Genomic DNA, 19,554 nt, shown 5'->3' on the forward strand with positions numbered 1-19,554 from the left:
ATCCTGTGAATGCACAGCTTTTGTCTTTATAAGAAGAAAAGGAGTACTTGTGGCACCTTAGAGACTAACAAATTTATTTGAACATAAGCTTTCATGAGCTACAGCTCACTTCATCAGATGCATTTGGTGGAAAATACAAAATGCATCCAATGAAGTGAGCTGTAGCTCATGAAAGCTTATGCTCAAATAAATTTGTTAGTCTCTAAGTGCCACAAGTACTCCTTTTCTTTTTGCGAATACAGACTAACACGGCTGCTACTCTGAAATCTGTCTTTATAAGTTGTTTCTGTGTAGTGAAGTGGCCCATACAGTTCAGAATATCTGCGGGGATAATCGGAGTTATCTCAGGTGATTTCCACTCTGGAGGGGTGGAGACTGAATGTGATTGTTAGCCCCTTCTGAGATGACTGTGATGTCAATTCCTGAGTCAATTTTAAAGTCAGTAGTCTTGCCATGAATATTCAATTTTACTTTCCAAGCAGGTTCTGTGGCCTCACATGTATAGATCCCCAAAACAATGACTCTTGATTGTCAGTAATATCAGTCAGCTCCCTGACTGCTTTAGTGTGGCAAAAAGCACCAAAGTGTCCACATTTCTTGCATTTATTACACCATGCATCTCTGACTGGACATGCACCATCTCTTGGGATATGATTCCTCACACCTTGTTCATGTAGGCTGCAATTTATCCCTCTCAGCCTGGGAGTCCTCTCTCCTTGCCTCAGGGATTTTATGATGATGTCTTTTCACACACACAGTGTCTGTTTACAGTTTCTAAGCTAGTTGCAGATTTTTCAGGTCTCTCAAGTTGCTTTAGGTTTTGCTATCTCACCAGTTCAGACTGCTTTGCTCTCTAGACAGCTGTGGATACAGCTAAATCTTTCTTCAGTTGTAACTGCTGTGAAAGTTTTTTATCTGTTAACCCAGTAACCAGCCTGTCTGTGATACTTTCACGTTTTGCATTCCCCAAATCACAGTTTTTAGCCATTGTATGCAGAGCTCTTATAAAACATAATTTTGTGATAGAAACATGCTCTTTCATAAACTACATTTCTCTGATGTGTAAGGTATGCGCCAAACATAGAACCCTTTCAGAGTCAGTTCTGTGGCTGTTTTCAATAAGGTCAAGGGATTTAAAGATATTCTCTGCCTGCTTCTGTATCTCATAAATTAAAGAAGATACTTGTATATCTCCAGCTTCTCTGTGGAGTTTGTTTGCAATTCAAAATCTTGCAAAATTCTGTTTCCAGTCTAAAGGGAAAGGAGTACCCGTGGCACCTTAGAGACTAACAAATTTATTAGAGCATAAGCTTTCGTGAGCTACAGCTCACTTCATCGGATGCTGTAGCTCACGAAAGCTTATGCTCTAATAAATTTGTTAGTCTCTAAGGTGCCACGGGTACTCCTTTTCTTTTTGCGAATACAGACTAACACGGCTGCTACTCTGAAACCTGTTTCCAGTCTGTCCACTGCAAAGGTTTGTCAAAGCTGAAGTTTTCTGGGGCATTGAATCATGGCATGTTGCTAGATCTTGCAGTCTTTTTTTGCTGTTTTCCTTCCAACTGCAACCTTTGTTGCTGTTTTCCTTTTGTTTCTGTTCTTAGTTTACTCCTGACACCATGTCATGTACTTCTGCATCAGTTATGGACTGGTCACAGAGCTCGCTTATACACACCAGATGTGTTCTTCGTAAGATCCATTAATGCTCTGAAGGTATGGTTGTGGTTCATTTAAATAAGTGGCTGAACAGGATACTATAGTTTAGCATTTCATTACAACCCCCACTTTTGAAAAGCTCAAGTGGCAGGGGCCCAATGAGGGATCCAGGTCCTACCTTGGCCCCTGAAAAAAGCTGGGTATGATGATGGTGGAGCTCCTTCTCTTGGCTCAGTTGCCCCTTCATCAAGGAAGCAGGGCATTCAGACCACTTTTGAGTGGCAATGCACCTCCATGCATCACATCACAATGACACTGATTCAAATTTGACCCAGCTGCCCCTCTGTCATGACTGAGGGGTGGCCAGGCCAACAATGACCAACTGCCCCTGCACTTTTGCAATCCTTCCAGCGCCACTGCTGCCTTACCCACTGTGTTATCTGTCGGGAACCTCACTAGTTCTATCAAAAAAAATCACTCATCCAGTTAGTATAGGTATACTCCAAACCTCAAACCACAGGAGACAATGGCTGGCACATGACAGTGGTCATTACTATCTCTCCAATTTCCACTTCTTTCCCAAAAGCTGGATCCAGAGTATGCCCAGTCTTATGCACAGATTACTACAGGGGGTTGCAGACATCAACCATTATCATGGCAGACATAAAATTCGGAGTCAGTTCATAAGAAGCATCATACACATGGTAAATGAAATCACCAATAATTTTATTAATCTTGGTGATTTCAGCACAGGCATAGTGAGAAACCTGATCATCCCTGATAGCGTTCATGTGTGTTGTTGGTGTATAGGTTGTCCCACTCCAAATCTTTTCCTTTCCCCATCCTCTGACCTATGTAGCATCCATGTTTCCACTGGTGAGATGGCAGAGTGAGAACAGTGACCTGAGGAATTGTGTGAAGTTAAAAAAAATAAAATTATGAGATGGGGGACAGGGAATCATAATTCCCTGGGTGCACTGCATTGTGGGATATCAGCACTGCATCCAGAGAATTAACGGTCCCACAAGGCATTGAGCTGGACTGTGCCTCAGGGGACATGGGGATGCTTAGCCATAGTGTACCATGTCTTCTACCTTGTGACAGATATGGCAATTTCCTACAATTGAACAACCTTACTGAATTAAGTTTAAATATCTTGGGAGTCCATTGTATTAAATGCAAAAGTTGTGTTATTATGGGCTAGAACTGCACGTAACTTCTCTAGGAGGTTGTGAATCATGGGAAGTGTTATGAATTTCAAAGGACTATATGGAACAAAGTGCCAGACAAGAATGGACTTTTGGGACAACAGTATTTGAGTGTCCACCTGGGGAATTTTTAGGAGGAGGTGAATGCAAATTCCCACCTTGGGTTATGCAAAAACCCAGCCTTTTGAAGCTACACACTAATGAGAAGACCATTATCTGCCAATTAACTGTTCCTAGAGTCTGAAGATCAAAGACCCAAGATGTATAAAAGACTGAACTATTTGTGGCTGTGCTTGATCTGCGCTAAGGCTGTTATGAACTTGTAACTACAGAAAACCCCCTTGGTAGAGTTTGAAGGACTGACTCCTATCAGAGCAGAGTCCTTGTTGGAGTTGTTGGGGTGTGTGTGGGTGTGTGTGATCTCCGGTAAACTTATTAATATGCATGTAGGTTCGCTTATTGTTTTTAATAAGTTTTCTCTATAATGCTTTCACCTTCAGAATAAACGTACTTTCTTATAACGGGCTGTGTAGTAAGTTATAACTGCTGGCAATTCACTATTCATGAGCCTTTGGGAAGAAAGCAAAGCACAAATGTTGGCCTGTTTAGGCAGTCGGGATTGCTGGAAATATCACAGTGAAGGTGATGTAGGAATTGTGTGCTCTGGAAAAAACCCTGGTCAGGAAGGAGAGAAATGCAAGTCTCTTCCCAAGAGAGATAACAGAGCTGAAAGCCTGGAGTGAGTGCCCTTGGTAGATCATGGAGGGGGAATGCAGGAGCAGTTGCCATGAACTTTGACATGCCAGACACAACCGCTGGTAGTGAGGATATACAGCACCAGCAAAAGCAGCCAGGTGTGCACAGGCTTTAGCAACATAGCAATGATGGTGGCTGCAAGCTGGCAAAAGTTCTCGTGGCCAAGTTTTCTAGTGTAGACATGGCCTGAGATGCCAGTTGCCTCATAAAATCAATATCGCTGTGGGGGAGGAGTTATCTTCCTGTAGTTTACATCACCTCCAAACAGCAAATACTCCCTGATCTTCCTTTGCCGTACTTGCAACGCTATAGCGGGCTAGAGATGGAATATGCCAGCAAGGGTCCTGCATCATCATCCAGGTCTGCTGAGATATGTGCAGGTTTAGTTGGTGGGGGAAAGGAGGAGGGCATACTGTGCGTTCACTAGCTGCCTTTATACAGAAAGTTGAAAAAGTATTTGGTCATTCGTATTCACCATTAAATAGCGGGAACATGTTTGCAAATAAAGTTAAACAGGAGATGGGGGATCCAGGGAAACTGAGGACACTCGCCTCGCGAATCCAGCAATGGCCAAGCTGTGGCATACACCAAAGGAAACTCGACTCCTGGGGCGTTTAGGAAGTGATCTGTGCATTCATTTACAGAGGACAGAAATATAAGGGATGTTTTAATTGCATCTCTTCCCCCCACCCCCTTTTGGACAACAGTCGCGTCTTCAGGCCGCAAACTCTTTGGGACAGGAGCTCCCCCGTCCCGTGCAGGGTGGGGCACAGGGGCGGCACTTCAGCAATGACCATAAAAGGAAGCGCCCCCCCCCCTCCCCACCCCCGGTCGCAGCGACGTGCCGCATCCGTCCCGCAGCCCAAGCTTTTGCCCCGGCTTCGCAGCCACTTGAGAAAGTCTCCAGCCCGTGGGAGGTGACAGACGTGGCTGGGTGTGCCGGGGACGGGGCTGCATCCAGCCCTTACCGCCCTGCCTCATCGGCCTCAGTGCTCAGCCCCCCCCCCCCCCCACCGCGTGAGGAGAAACTTTGCCGGGAGGGGGTCAGTGACTGCCCCGCCGGGCGCCGCCTTTGCCGCCCGCCTCCCGCGGCCGCTCGGCGCGGCTCGCCCCTGGCCGGGGAGCTCGCGTGGGTGGGAGACGCTCCTTGCCGCTCGCCCTCTTCCCAGCGCGCCTCCCCGTCTCCTCCCCCTCAGCCTGGCGGCGGCGGTGCCCGCGCCCCGCGCCCCGGTCTCCCGCCGCAGCAGCCGCGGCTCGGGCGAGGCGAGCCGGGCAGCCGCGCGGAGTCCCGGCGACCCTCCCTCCTTTCGCCCCCTCCCGGCGGCCGCCGGCCCTGCCTGCTCCCCGCCGGGCGTTGCAGGCTTCCCGATGGCACGGCGCTGAGGGCAGGCAGCGGCAGCGGGCGGTGCCGGCGCGGGGCTCTGCCCTGATTCACTGCGGGGCTTGCGTGGGGCGAAGCCGGCTGGTACTTTTCTCCAATGGTCCAAAGCGACATGTCCAAATCGCCTCCCACTCCGGCGGCGGCGCAGGGGCCGCAGATGGAGCTGCTGGACAACCCCCCACCCGCCGCAACAGCAGCGCAGGTACCTGGTGGGGTGAGGGGCTTCTCCGGGCCTGGGGTCCCGGGCTGTGCCTTCGGTGTCTGCCGCCTCCCCTCAGCTTCTCTCAGGCTTCCACCTTCCTCCCCGCTCAGGACCCTGCTGTCATAAGGGGCAAGGGGAGCTCTGGTGGGGGGGGGCACTCTCCCCCGTCCCCGTAGGGACAGATGTGCAAAGCTAATCCGATCCCCTAGCTCGTAAGCGTGGCCGTCTGGGCTAGAACATCCACCCCTCACCCTCAGAACGGAGTCCTCGCTGCAAAGAAACGCTTTTAAACGAGCCATAGGGAGGTCCCAACCCTTCTGAGCTAACAGAAAGCCTCAAGGAGATTAGGAGAGGAACAGCTGGATTTCCCAAACTCTTACCCTCCAGCTTCAATTCCCATTTAGAAGGGAAGTGTGATAGCTCGCAGAAGAGATCTGAGATCCGTTTCCCCCCCACCCCACCCCCTTAAATGCAATTTAATTAAAACATATTCATGCAAGGAAGTGTTCAGTGAAATAGATATTTGGTAAACCTTGTCATTTTCTAAAGAGTGCAGATGAATGTAAGAACACAGTACTATGACTGTTGTTCAGTGCCTTCCTTTCTAAAGCAAAGGATTGTTTCCCCATCTCTAACAACCTGTTGTATCTGGTGCAACCTACATGTTGCTTACAATATTACTCTACAGCCTGTCTTCCCCCTCACATCCAATATGTGTCCATAGATTAGGAATCCTGCTTTATCGGAGAAGACAGAATTTATGCCATATAAAGCAGCAGGAGTAAGGACCTCGGCTGGGATAAAGATGTTCCTGACCTTACAGATTCTAGCTTCTAGAATAAAATTAGGAAACTGGGTGTACCATCTTGTCCCCCCGCAAGGATGCTGTTAAAGTAAAATATATATTGTATGCAGATTGGCGAGTGTGTGTGTGTTTGAGATGGAGAAATGGAGGTTAACACATCTATTGAAGATATTTTGAGATAAAGCTTTGGTTTAGTATGTTAATGTTGTATAATATCTCTCTTCGTTTTACCTTACATGTCTGCATAGATTCATTTTGCTATTTTTAAACCCAGGGTGTGCTAATATCTGATTGTGTGCATTTGAAATAATGAACACTCTGGTTCTCTTTGGGGTGATTCCTTTTTGTTGTTGTCAAAACTGTTTCTGATCCTTTATTTTAGTTGAAAAGGCAGTCCATTAAGTATCACAAAAATGTTGGATTAGAAACGTTGGCACATGAAAATGGTGTCAGTCTGTGTAATTGACTTTTATTGGAGATCATTAAAAATGAATAACAATTCAGCTATTGAGAAACCAGTCCATGTTAAAAAAAAAAAAAGAAGAAAAAGTGTATATTTTTTCTATTTGCTTATGAATAGGGTCCTACCAAATCCATGGCCATGAAATACACATCACGGGATCAAATACACATCATTGGGAAATCTGGTCTCCCCCTGTGAAATGTAGGTCTTTTGTGTGCTCTTACTCTATACTATACAGATTTCACCAGGGAGACCAGCGTTTCTCAAATTGGGGGTCCTGACCCAACAGGAAGTTGCAGGGGGTTACAAGGTTATTTTAAGGGGGTCGTGGTATTGCTACCTTTACTTCTCTGCGGCGACTGTTGGCTGGGTGCCCAGATCTAAAGCAGTGCCCTGCCAGCAGCAGCACAGAAGTAAGGGTAGCAGTACCGCAACCCCTCTACAATAACCTTGCGAACCCCCCATAACTGCTTTTTACGTCAGGACCCCTACAATGACAACACTGTGAAATTTCAGATTTAAATAGCTGAAATCACAAAATTTACGATTTTTAAAATCCTCTGACAATGAAGTTGACCGAAATGGACTGTGAATTTGGTAGGGCCCTACTTCTGAAACTACAGTCAGAAACGTAGCAGTGTGGGCATATGCTTTGCAAGCCTTCCCACACAGTGGTGCCCTGGCACCTAATTCCTGACCTACAAATACTTCTGTTTTTCTGGTCTCTGCCCTATCCTGAGCAGAGACTGACAACTGTACCAAATTCTGCAGTGGTTTTCTGATGTGGACAAATATCCATTATTGGTCACAAAAATCATTCTTATCTGTGGTCTTAACTAGGCATAAAATAATCTCTCTTTAGAGGTGAACGGCTAGTTCACCAACAATACCCTGCATTATTTGTTTCTCGGGTACAGTACAGTACTTGTATTCTGTTTTATATAATTGGTTTCCGAATGGCTAGAGCACAAATGGTGGCTTTTTGTGTGTGTGTGTGCCTGCGTGCGTGCGGGTGTGTGGTAAAGATAGTGAAGTTTTTGAGTAAATGCAAGGAGCAAATTGCACTTCTCTGTACCAAAGTCCATCATTGCCTTTAGGCACATATACAATCATATGTAATCCTTTTGGATCAAAGAACATTATTGGAATAGACCACTTCTTTGTCTGAATATTAATATTCAATTAAATCCTTAGTATTTTATTGCATTGAGAGACCATTATCCTTTTTTCCATTATTTCTGAAAAATTAATACAGTAAAAACTTGATGCTATTATAAGTAGTCACAGTGAGAAAGAGGCTGAACGTAGGGAATGTGATCCATCACTTACTGTACTACATATATTCTAGTAATGTCCATTTACCCACAGGTTTAAGGTACTTGGGGCTATCATGTTTTGTGATACTACTAGAAGTATTCCATGCCAATATTCCCAGCGATGAGGTCAGAGAACCGTTCAAGTTTAATGCAGCAGTGTCACTCCTCGAAGTGCTTTAGAAAATACCATTCTACAACTTAGCTTGGCCTGTATGGATGTGAACCAACTTTGTAACCAGATTCAAAACTGTGTCCTATCCTAGGATTCTACGCTAGGCATATTTTTTTTATTTTGGTTATATATCATGTTCTGTATCGTGGATCAACAAAGGCTGGCCAAACCATGCTATAGCAGTTTAAGGAACAATTATACTTAATAGTTTGTTTCCATATTGTTGAGCCACCGACATCCTCTGTAGTTAATCTGTTGCAAGGTTTTACATTATGGTTTTCCAACATGGTTTGCAAACAAAATAAAGTCCCTGGAGGCATTGATCAAGGAAATTATGCTTGAAACCTGCTAGTCCCTGTCCCAAATAGCATGTTATGTCTTTGTTTGTGTTTGTACAGCACCTAGCATAAAGGAGCTCTGATTCTGACTGGGACTTCTGGGAGAGTGCTACTTTAAAATAAATATTAAACATAGTTATAACTAGCACACTCTGATTCTAGTGTAGATAAGATTTAAGATAAAAGTTTAGGTCTCCAATCTATAAATGGAGATTCTCTATGTCCTAATAAGGAGGAGAGGATGGAAAATGATGATAAAATACAGATAGGATTTGATGAGAAACAGTCAAATGAAGAAAAGTTCCATTCAATTATATCACGTAATGGCAGGCAGCTAAAAAGTGACAAGTTTTTTAAGTGCTTATACACCAATGTTAGTAGTCTAAATAATAAGATGGGTGAACTAGAGTGCCTCGTAGTAAATGAGGTTAGTGATATAATAGGCATCACAGAAACTTGGTGGAATGAGGATAATCAATGGGACACAGTAATACCAGGGTACAAAATATATCGGAAGGACAGAACAGATCATGCTGGTGGGGGAGGGGCACTATATGTGAAAGAAAGTATAGAATCAAATGAAGTAAAAATCTTAAATGAACGAGACTGTATCATTGAATATCTACAGATAGTAATTCCATACTTGAATAATAAGAATATAGCAGTAGGAATATATTACAGACCACCTGACCAGGATGGTGATAGTGACTTTGAAATGCTCAGGGAGATTAGAGAGGCTATTAAAATAAAAAACACAATAATAATGGGGGATTTCAACTATTCCCATATTGACTCGGTAGATATCACCTCAGGCAAGTATGCAGAGAAACAGTTTCTTGACACCTTAAATGACTGCTTCTTGGAGCAGCTAGTCCTGGAACCCACAAGAGGAGAGGCAATTCTTGATTTAGTCCTCAGTGGAGCACAGGATATAGTCCAAGAGGTGAATACAGCTGGACTGCTTGGTAATAGTGTCCATAATCAATGTTCCCTCTAATTTTTGACAGGCCGTGTGCACAAAAAATTTCTTCTGTGCAAACTGTTGTGCTTCTGTGCAAATTTTTGTGAGTGCGGTGCTTCGCTGCGTGCGCAGGGTTTAGGATCTGTGTGCATGCACACATGCGCACAGCTTGGAGGGAACAGTGACCATAATATAATTAAATTTAACATCCCTGTGGCAGGGAAAACACCACAGTGATCCAACACTGTCAAATTTACAAAAAGAAAAGGAGTACTTGTGGCACCTTAGAGACTAACAAATTTATTAGAGCATAAGCTTTCGTGAGCTACAGCTCACTTCATCGGATGCATTTGGTGGAAAAAACAGAGGAGAGATTTATATACACACACACACACACACAGAGAACATGAAACAATGGGTTTATCATACACACTGTAAGGAGAGTGATCACTTAAGATAAGCCATCACCAGCAGCAGGGGGGGAAAAGGAGGAAAACCTTTCATGGTGACAAGCAAGGTAGGCTAATTCCAGCAGTTAACAAGAATATCAGAGGAGCAGTGGGGGGTGGGGTGGGAGGGAGAAATATCATGGGGAAATAGTTTTACTTTGTGTAATGACTCATCCATTCCCAGTCTCTATTCAAGCCTAAGTTAATTGTATCCAGTTTGCAAATTAATTCCAATTCAGCAGTCTCTCGTTGGAGTCTGTTTTTGAAGCTTTTTTGTTGAAGGATAGCCACTCTTAGGTCTGTGATCGAGTGACCAGAGAGATTGAAGTGTTCTCCAACTGGTTTTTGAATGTTATAATTCTTGACGTCTGATTTGTGTCCATTCATTCTTTTACGTAGAGACTGTCCAGTTTGGCCAATGTACATGGCAGAGGGGCATTGCTGGCACATGATGGCATATATCACATTGGTAGATGCGCAGGTGAACGAGCCTCTGATAGTGTGGCTGATGTGATTAGGCCCTATGATGGTATCCCCTGAATAGATATGTGGACAGAGTTGGCAACGGGCTTTGTTGCAAGGATAGGTTCCTGGGTTAGTGGTTCTGTTGTGTGGTGTGTGGTTGCTGGTGAGTATTTGCTTCAGATTGGGGGGCTGTCTGTAAGCAAGGACTGGTCTGTCTCCCAAGATCTGTGAGAGTGATGGGTCGTCCTTCAGGATAGGTTGTAGATCCTTGATGATGCGTTGGAGAGGTTTTAGTTGGGGGCTGAAGGTGATGGCTAGTGGCGTTCTGTTGTTTTCTTTGTTGGGCCTGTCCTGTAGTAGGTGACTTCTGGGTACTCTTCTGGCTCTGTCAATCTGTTTCTTCACTTCAGCAGGTGGGTATTGTAGTTGTAGGAATGCATGATAGAGATCTTGTAGGTGTTTGTGTCTGTCTGAGGGGTTGGAGCAAATGCGGTTATATCGTAGCGCTTGGCTGTAGACAATGGATCGAGTGGTATGATCTGGATGAAAGCTAGAGGCATGTAGGTAGGAATAGCGGTCAGTAGGTTTCCGATATAGGGTGGTGTTTATGTGACCATCGCTTATTAGCACCGTAGTGTCCAGGAAATGGATCTCTTGTGAGGACTGGTCCAGGCTGAGGTTGATGGTGGGATGGAAATTGTTGAAATCATGGTGGAATTCCTCAAGAGCTTCTTTTCCATGGGTCCAGATGATGAAGATGTCATCAATGTAGCGCAAGTAGAGTAGGGGCATTGGGGACGAGAGCTGAGGAAGCGTTGTTCTAAGTCAGCCATAAAAATGTTGGCATACTGTGGGGCCATGCGGGTACCCATCGCAGTGCCGCTGATTTGAAGGTATACATTGTCACCAAATGTGAAATAGTTATGGGTCAGGACAAAGTCACAAAGTTCAGCCACCAGGTTAGCCGTACATCATCGGGGATACTGTTCCTGACGGCTTGTAGTTCATTTTTGTGTGGAATGTTGGTGTAGAGGGCTTCTACATCCATAGTGGCTAGGATGGTGTTTTTGGGAAGATCACCAATGGACTGTAGTTTCCTCAGGAAGTCAGTGGTGTCTCGAAGATAGCTGGGAGTGCTGGTAACGAAGGGCCTGAGGAGGGAGTCTTCATAGCCAGACAATCCTGCTGTCAGGGTGCCAATGCCTGAGATGATGGGGCGTCCAGGATTTCCAGGTTTATGGATCTTGGGTAGCAGATAGAATACCCCAGGTCGGGGCTCCAGGGGTGTGTCTGTGCGGATTTGTTCTTGTGCTTTTTCAGGGAGTTTCTTGAGCAAATGCTGTAGTTTCTTTTGGTAACTCTCAGTCTTGGGAGACAGACCAGTCCTTGTTTACAGACAGCCCCCCAATCTGAAGCAAATACTCACCAGCAACCACACACCACACAACAGAACCACTAACCCAGGAACCTATCCTTGCAACAAAGCCCGTTGCCAACTCTGTCCACATATCTATTCAGGGGATACCATCATAGGGCCTAATCACATCAGCCACACTATCAGAGGCTCGTTCACCTGCGCATCTACCAATGTGATATATGCCATCATGTGCCAGCAATGCCCCTCTGCCATGTACATTGGCCAAACTGGACAGTCTCTACGTAAAAGAATGAATGGACACAAATCAGACGTCAAGAATTATAACATTCAAAAACCAGTTGGAGAACAGTTCAATCTCTCTGGTCACTCGATCACAGACCTAAGAGTGGCTATACTTCAACAAAAAAGCTTCAAAAACAGACTCCAACGAGAGACTGCTGAATTGGAATTAATTTGCAAACTGGATACAATTAACTTAGGCTTGAATAGAGACTGGGAATGGATGAGTCATTACACAAAGTAAAACTATTTCCCCATGGTATTTCTCCCTCCCACCCCACCCCCCACTGTTCCTCTGATATTCTTGTTAACTGCTGGAATTAGCCTACCTTGCTTGTCACCATGAAAGGTTTTCCTCCTTTTCCCCCCCCTGCTGCTAGTGATGGCTTATCGTAAGTGATCACTCTCCTTACAGTGTGTATGATAAACCCATTGTTTCATGTTCTCTGTGTGTGTGTGTGTATATAAATCTCTCCTCTGTTTTTTCCACCAAATGCATCCAATGAAGTGAGCTGTAGCTCACAAAAGCTTATGCTCTAATAAATTTGTTAGTCTCTAAGGTGCCACAAGTACTCCTTTTCTTTTTGCGAATACAGACTAACACGGCTGCTACTCTGAAAACTGTCAAATTTAATTTCAGAAAGGGGACTACACAAAAATGAGGAGGTTAGTTAAACAGAAATTAAAAGGTACAGTGCCAAAAGTAAAATCCCTGCAAGCCGCATGGAAGCTTTTTAAAAACACCGTAATAGAGGCTCAACTTAAATGTATAGCCCAAATTAAAAAACATAGAAAGAGAACCAAAAGAGCCACTGTGGCTAAACAACAAAGTAAAAGAAGCAGTGAGAGGAAAAATGGCATCCTTTAAAAAGTGGAAGTTAAATCCTAATGAGGAAAATAGAAAGGAGCATAAACTCTGGCAAATGAAGTGTAAAAATATAATTAGGAAGTCCAAAAAAGAATTTGAAGAACAGCTAGCCAAAGACTCAAAAAGTAATAGCAAAACATTTTTTAAGTACATCAGAAGCAGGAAGGCTGCTAAACAACCAATGGGGCCATTGGACAATCGAGATGCTAACAGAGCACTCAAGGACGATAAGACCATTGCGGAGAAACTAAATGAATTCTTTGCATCGGTCTTCATGGTTGAGGATTTGAGGGAGATTCCCAAGCTTGAGCCATTCTTTTTAGGGGACAAATCTGAGGAACTCTCCCTGATTGATTTGTGTTTAGAGGAGGTTTTGGAACAGATTGATAAACCAAACAGTAATAAGTCACCAGCACCAGATGGTATTCACCCAAGAGTTCTGAAGGAATTCAAATGTGAAATTGCAGGACTATTAAATGTCATCTGTAACCTATCATTTAAATCAGCTTCTGTACCAAATGACTGGAGGATAGCTAATGTGACGCCAATTTTTAAAAAGGGCTCCAGAGGTGACCTTGTCAATTACAAGTCAGTAAACCTGACTTCAGTAGCGGGCAAACTGGTTGAAACTATAGTAAAGAACAAAATTGTCAGACACATAGATGAACATAATTTGTTGGGGAATAGTCAACATGGTTTTTGTAAAGGGAAATCATGCCTCACCAATCTATTGGAATTCTTTGAGGGGGTCAACAAGCATGTGGACAAAGGGAATCCAGTGGATATAGTGTATTTAGATTTTCAGAAAGCATTTGACAAGGTCCCTCACCAAAGGCTCTTAAGCAAAGTAAGCAGTCATGGGATAAGAGGGAAGGTTCTCTCATGGATTGGTAATTGGTTAAAAGATAGGAAACAAAGGGTAGGAATAAATGGTCAGTTTTCAGAATGGAGAAAGGTAAATAGTCAGTGGTGTCCCCCAGGGGTCTGTACTGGGCCCAGTCCTATTCAACATGTTCATAAATTATATGGAAAAAGGGGTAAACAGTGAGGTGGCAAAATTTGTAGATGATACAAAACTACTCAAGATAGTTAAGTCCCAGGCAGATTGCGAAGAGCTACAAAAGCATCTCTCAAAACTGGGTGACTGGGCAACAAAATGGGAGATGAAATTCAATGTTGGTAAGTGCAAAGTAATGCACATTGGAAAACATAATCCCAACTATACGTATAAAATGATAGGGTCCAAATTAGCTGTTACCACTCAAGAAAGAGATCTTGGAGTCATTGTGGATAGTTCTCTGAAAACATCTACTCAGTGTGCAGTGGCAGTCAAAAAAGCAAAACAGAATGTTGGGAATCATTAAGCAAATACGACAGAAAGTATCATATTGCCTTATATAAATCCATGGTTCACCCACATCTTGAATACTGCATGCATATGTGGTCGCCCCATCTCAAAAACGATATATTGAACTTGGAAAAGGTCCAGAAAAGTGCAACAAAAATGATTAGGGGTATGATTAGCCGTATGAGGAGAGATTAATAAGACTTGTACTTTTAGCTTGGAAAAGAGATGACTAAAGGGAGATATGATAGAGATCTATAAAATCATGACTGGTGTGGAGAAAGTAAATAAGGAAGTGTTATTTACTCCTCATAACACAAGAACTAGGGGCCACCAAATTAAATTAATAGGCAGCAGGTTTAAAACAAACAAACAAAAGGAAGGTTTTTTTCACACAACACACAGTCACACTGTGGAACTCTTTGCCAGAAGGTGTTGTGAAGGCCAAGACTATAAAAGAGTTCAAAAAAGAACTAGATAAATTCATGGAGGATAGGTCAGTGGTTATTAGCCAGGATGGGCAGGGATGGTGTTGCTAGCCTCTGTTTGCCAGAGGCTGGGAATGGACGACAGGGGATGCATCACTTGAAGATTACCTGTTCTGTTCATTCCCTCTGGGGCACCTGGCACTGGCCACTGTCAGAAGACAGGATACTGGGCTAGATGGACCTTTGGTCTGACCCAGTAGGGCCATTCTTACGTTCTTATTTTTTTTTGTCTGAAATTTCTCACAGGAAAAATGTTCGTTTTCTGAACAAGTCTAATTTTTTTTTAACCGAAAGAGCAGCTACAACCTCTATATGTAGCGGGGGACACCATGGAGCCACAGCAAGAAAAGTCACGGACAGATCACAGCTTCCATGAATTTTTGTTTATTGCCAGTGACCTGTCCATGACTTTTACTAAAAACAACCATGTCAAAATCTTAGCCTTAGTCATGAGGACCCATAACTCCATAAGTGGGAGCTTGGGGTGCTCAGTACCTGTGAAAATCAGGCCCTTATTTTTTTCCTTGACTTCCTATTTCATCAGCTTTTCACAAACAAAAAGCCAAATAAATGAGAACGCATCAGTTTAGCAATCAAGTAATTTTTAAAGAAGATAGGTCCACCTGGTTATTTATAGTAATAGACAGAGAGCAAGTGGCAATGCTTTGCAGTTCTTCCATGGTAATTTCTTGATCTGTCTGATCCTATTTTTTAATGAGTCCACAGTTCAGCTTCTGCTTCCAAATTGATCTTTTTTTTTTGTGTGTGTGAAGTCCAGAGACTAAATCCCTAACACTATTGCCATACCAGATCAGAATATTGGTTCATCTAGTGCAGTGGTTCTCAACCTATTTACCATTGTGGGCCATATCCAATACTACCTGTGTGGCCCTGAGAATGTCACATGGGTCTCAGCTCTGTGCTGATTGGGCTGCAAGTGGCCCGCAGGGTGAGAACCACTGATCTAGTACATTATCCTGTCTCTAGCAGAGACCAGAGTGGAATTCTTTTAAGGGAAGTTTCATGAAACCCTATAATTGGCAATTATGAAATAACCTGCTGAGAGGGGAAATATCTTATCAGAAGTGAGTTCCTTCCTAATTGTTTCCTTCTCATCTTGCCCTTTCTTTACCTCCTTCTATGTTATCTGTCCTAGTGGTTTGACAAATTGTAAATGAAAACAAGTTCCTTCTTCCTTGTTTCCTTTTTTTCTTAAGCTCTTTCATATCCTTTTACAGAGCCTCAAACTTCTAACCATATTGTAATGTCTCTGTTGTGGTACGTGCTCCCTTCTTTCTATTTCAAGGGGCTTCTGTCTTCCACATTTCAGGAGTTCTTGTTTTGTTTCTAATTTGTATACTTAGGTTATTCTCTAATATAAGAATTCTGGGTGTGTGTGAATGTGTAATGTTGTCACAAGGCTAAGCACAGTTGATTTCAGGTCCTTGCAGTAGTTCAGTTTCGATTGTTGGAGAGAAATTGATTTTGTGGAGTAAGTATTGAGTAATTTGTTTTGTTTTGCACTTTGTGAATATTCTCTACAGTACGTGCATCCTGTTATTCTTAAAGCAAGATAGATCCATTGGCACACATAGGCGAGAACCCCAGCTTAGTCACCTGAGCAGTCACCAGGAACCAGCTGTCCTCACTGTTTTCTCTCAGGTCTTCACCCATCATCCATCTGCCATGGAATCTTCCCCTTTTCATTGACATATCACCCTCTAGTGAGGAATCAGAAGAGCAGCAGCAGATTCAACCCGCCCTCTACTGACAGTTACAGCTGACCAGTTTACCCCATATATAAACTATATATTTCACCTATTTAAATATATTCTTCTATTGCAAAGCCTTAATTTGTTAATATTAACTCACAAACTAACTTTATAATTAATAGCCAAAGAGATCCTGTTACTCTTAATTTAATAGAATTATTGTTTGTATTTAATCATTGCTTATTATGAAGCTATTGAAGGTTTTATTCTCATCTGTCAGTATTCCTCAACTGCCAGCTCCAGCATGGCAGTGCTTGAATAAAATAGATTAGAATTAGGAGAAGGTGAGACCAAATTACCCTTTTTAGGCTTCCAGCATGAGGCACCGGGCTTTCCTAGACCTTGGTCTCTCATTTCTGCTCTCCTGTTTGAGTCAGGAAGCCTTATATGAAAATTCCTATTGGTCACATGAGTGGGAGCAGGCAGGATCAGACCTCCAACAACAGCTCCCAGTCTTAAGGGCCCAAGGTCTGTAAGAGGCTTGCTGGGATGAGCACATGTGCCCCATGACCTAGTGCCTCTGTTACACACTCCTTTCACTCAGACTGAAGGCAGAGAGGTCTGAATCTATGGTGAGATGAATCTGATGAGCAGCAGACTCACTACGTTCCATTGTCACCTCTGGTATGTAGTAGGTCAGCAGGAGGGAGAAGATTCCCTTGCAGTTAGGGAGATGGTTGGTCTGAGTGAGGAGAGCAGTCCCAATCTCCTCTCCTGGCTAAGAGGATGAGGGTGGCAGAAACTCTTTGAAAGTATCTGTTGTGGGAAGGAAGCTGGCCCTCTTGAGATCCAGCAGCAGAGCAGAGGTATCCTGGGATCTGGGAGACTGATGTGAAGCAGAGCGCCCCATAAGGGAGAGGCTGTTGTTAGCAGCAGTAGTGGCAACAGCATATTGCAGGCTGACACAAGGCCAGTGGGGAAGGAGCAAAGGCTTGACCCTGCATCCACGTTTCTGAATAAAGGGGGGCTTGGAGGGGTCTATTAGGGGCACTGAAGCAGCATCCCTCCAAGCAACTTGTAAAAGAACAGGAGACTGTGGGGTGGGGCTTGCAGCCTAAACATTGCTTCAGGGAAAGCAGTTTGCACAGCAACTGGAGAACTGCATGGAGGAGCCCCCAAAGAGATATCTTTATGGTATTGAACTCTAGCATGTTGGGAACTACTGACTGATACCCCATTGCACGTATTGGGGGCATTCCAGGTACTGTGCCTGAGTTGGCCTAATCCTCTTTCATAATCCCCCGATGGACTAAGGAGGAATTGTGATATTTATCTTTTGTTGTAATTTAAACTGTTGTATGTGGGATATTTGTGACCTTCTTTTCTGCCTGCCTTACTAAACAATTGCTTTTGTCTGAGCTGTGTGTCTGAGTGCTTATTGGAACTTACCAGGTGCTAGAGTCTATATTGTGTACTGACTGAAGTGCTTGCAGTACTTGCCTCTGAATCGTGGTATGGTTAACATGCTACTGAATATCAGAGAGGGATATACCGCAGCACTGAACAACCCCATTTGGTGGGGATGATTACAGTGGCAATGGATTGTTCTTGAACTAAGTGGTAGTATTCGGTCAGTATGTCCTGAATTTTCCTTAGGTTCTACTTTTTGTTATCTAGTGCATGTGCACATTTAAGTCTCTTGGTCTCGAATCTTGCTGCAGGGGGAGGAAAGATCACTTGGTGTGTTCTGTCTGTTAGAATAGGAACATGCTCTTCTCACTCCAGCAATTCTCTATTAAGAGAGTCTACAAATCTTTCAGGATTATGCTTCTCAATTACTTTAGGTACTCATTTGTTCCTTATGTTAGTACTTCATTCCCGGATCTATAGGTTATCTAATCTGCATTCCAGCTCTTGATTTTAGTTTTCTTTCTGTTCCATTCTCTCCAGCTCATCATTTTTGTACTGAGACGTTATACTCCTGAGGGAATTCTGCGCCAAAATTTTAAAAATTCTGTACACAATATTTTAAAATTCTGCAAAATTCTGCAAATTTTATTTGTCAGTAAATAAACGTGGAGGCTCCAGGATGGCAGTGAGGAGCACAGACCACTGACGGCACAGAGGTGGGAGATCACCCTGTAGCCCCCACCCCAGGACATGGTCTCGGCAGTGAGGCTGCACCTGACCCTGACAGTGCAAGGGCCAGGCCTGCTCCTCCATGCCTAGCACAGTAAATGTAGACAGGCAGGCTCAGCGCAGCGGGATCCAAATGTAGACAGGCTTAGTGTGGGGAGATCCAAGTGTGGGGTGATAGGGTTCTGTGTGGGACAATCTGGGTGTGGGCAGCTTGGTGGGAGGGTTCCAGGTGCGAGGGATCTGGATGAACAGGGGATCATTGGTAAGGGGATTCTGGGTGCAGAGGCAATGGGACTCTGCAGGGGGGTCCAGGTGAAGGTGGTTGGGGCTCAGCAGGGGGGTCTGTGTGTGGAGGGCTTAGCGGGGTGGTGGTCGAGTGCTGGCTTGATAGGGTGCAGGTCTAGGTGCTGGCTTGGTGGGGCTCAGTGGGATGGGGGGGGTCTAGGTGCAGGGGGCTAGTGAGGGTGGTCCAGGTGCAGGTGGGGTAGGGCTTGTTGGGTGGGGGTTCAAGTGTGGGGGGAAAGTCTGGGTGCAGGGGTGCGGTTTAGATGCAGAGGGTGAAGCTTGTTGGAGTGTGGTTTGGGTTGAGGGGGCTCAGTGGGAGGGGTCTGGGTGCAGGGGGGTAAGGCTTGGCATGGCAATCTGGGTATGTGGTGGGTCCGAATGCATAGGGTTGGGTGGATGGGGGAGCAGCTCCTCATGTAGTGACCCCTCTTCGCCACAACTGAGGAGCAGTGGGAGCAGGAAGGAGGTTGGGTGTGGAGCTTCCTGCAGCCGGAGAGGTTTCAGGGGGAGGGGTGTCTGACCCTGGCTGCTCCTTGCAGGGGAAGAGGAAATCACGTCCTCCCTAGCCCTGCTGGGACTAGCAGCTGAGCCTGGCACAGGATAGGAGCCACTGGCTGGGGTGTCTGCAGCTTGGCCCCTCTCCCAGGGATTTACCTCTTTGCTGGCTGCTCCGTATGCCGAAACAATGCACCTGTGCTGCTGGGGAGTGGTGCATGACCGCTTTTGCAGCTTCCCTTTGTTTCCCTATCAGAAAGTCCTTTTTCTGCAGGGAAGCAAAGAAATCTGCGGGGAACATGAATTCTGCACACATGCAATAACACAGTATTCCCCTAGGAGTAACGTTAGTGACTCTGCTTGTTGAATCCTCTGAATCCTTTTTTGAATCTT

The 19,554-nt window shown here is 44.5% G+C and overlaps 1 protein-coding gene across 5 annotated transcripts in view; it reads left to right on the forward strand.

The window, feature by feature from the left end:
• The first annotated feature begins 4,453 nt into the window (after positions 1–4,453).
• Positions 4,454–19,554, forward strand: part of CACNB2 (calcium voltage-gated channel auxiliary subunit beta 2) — a 425,865-nt gene continuing 410,764 nt past the window's right edge. For 2 of the 5 annotated variants that reach the window (XM_038391138.2, XM_038391141.2), the window contains exon 1: positions 4,459–5,203. In XM_038391138.2, coding sequence (XP_038247066.1) covers positions 5,099–5,203 — 105 coding nt within the window. In that variant the 5' untranslated portion in view covers positions 4,459–5,098. Of the gene's footprint in view, positions 5,204–19,554 lie in introns of all 5 variants that reach the window. The other 3 variants (XM_043509401.1, XM_038391140.2, XM_038391139.2) reach the window with 3 other exon arrangements.

The sequence above is a fragment of the Dermochelys coriacea genome, chromosome 2, assembly GCF_009764565.3.
Source record: "Dermochelys coriacea isolate rDerCor1 chromosome 2, rDerCor1.pri.v4, whole genome shotgun sequence".
In the NCBI taxonomy this organism is placed as follows: domain Eukaryota; kingdom Metazoa; phylum Chordata; order Testudines; family Dermochelyidae; genus Dermochelys; species Dermochelys coriacea.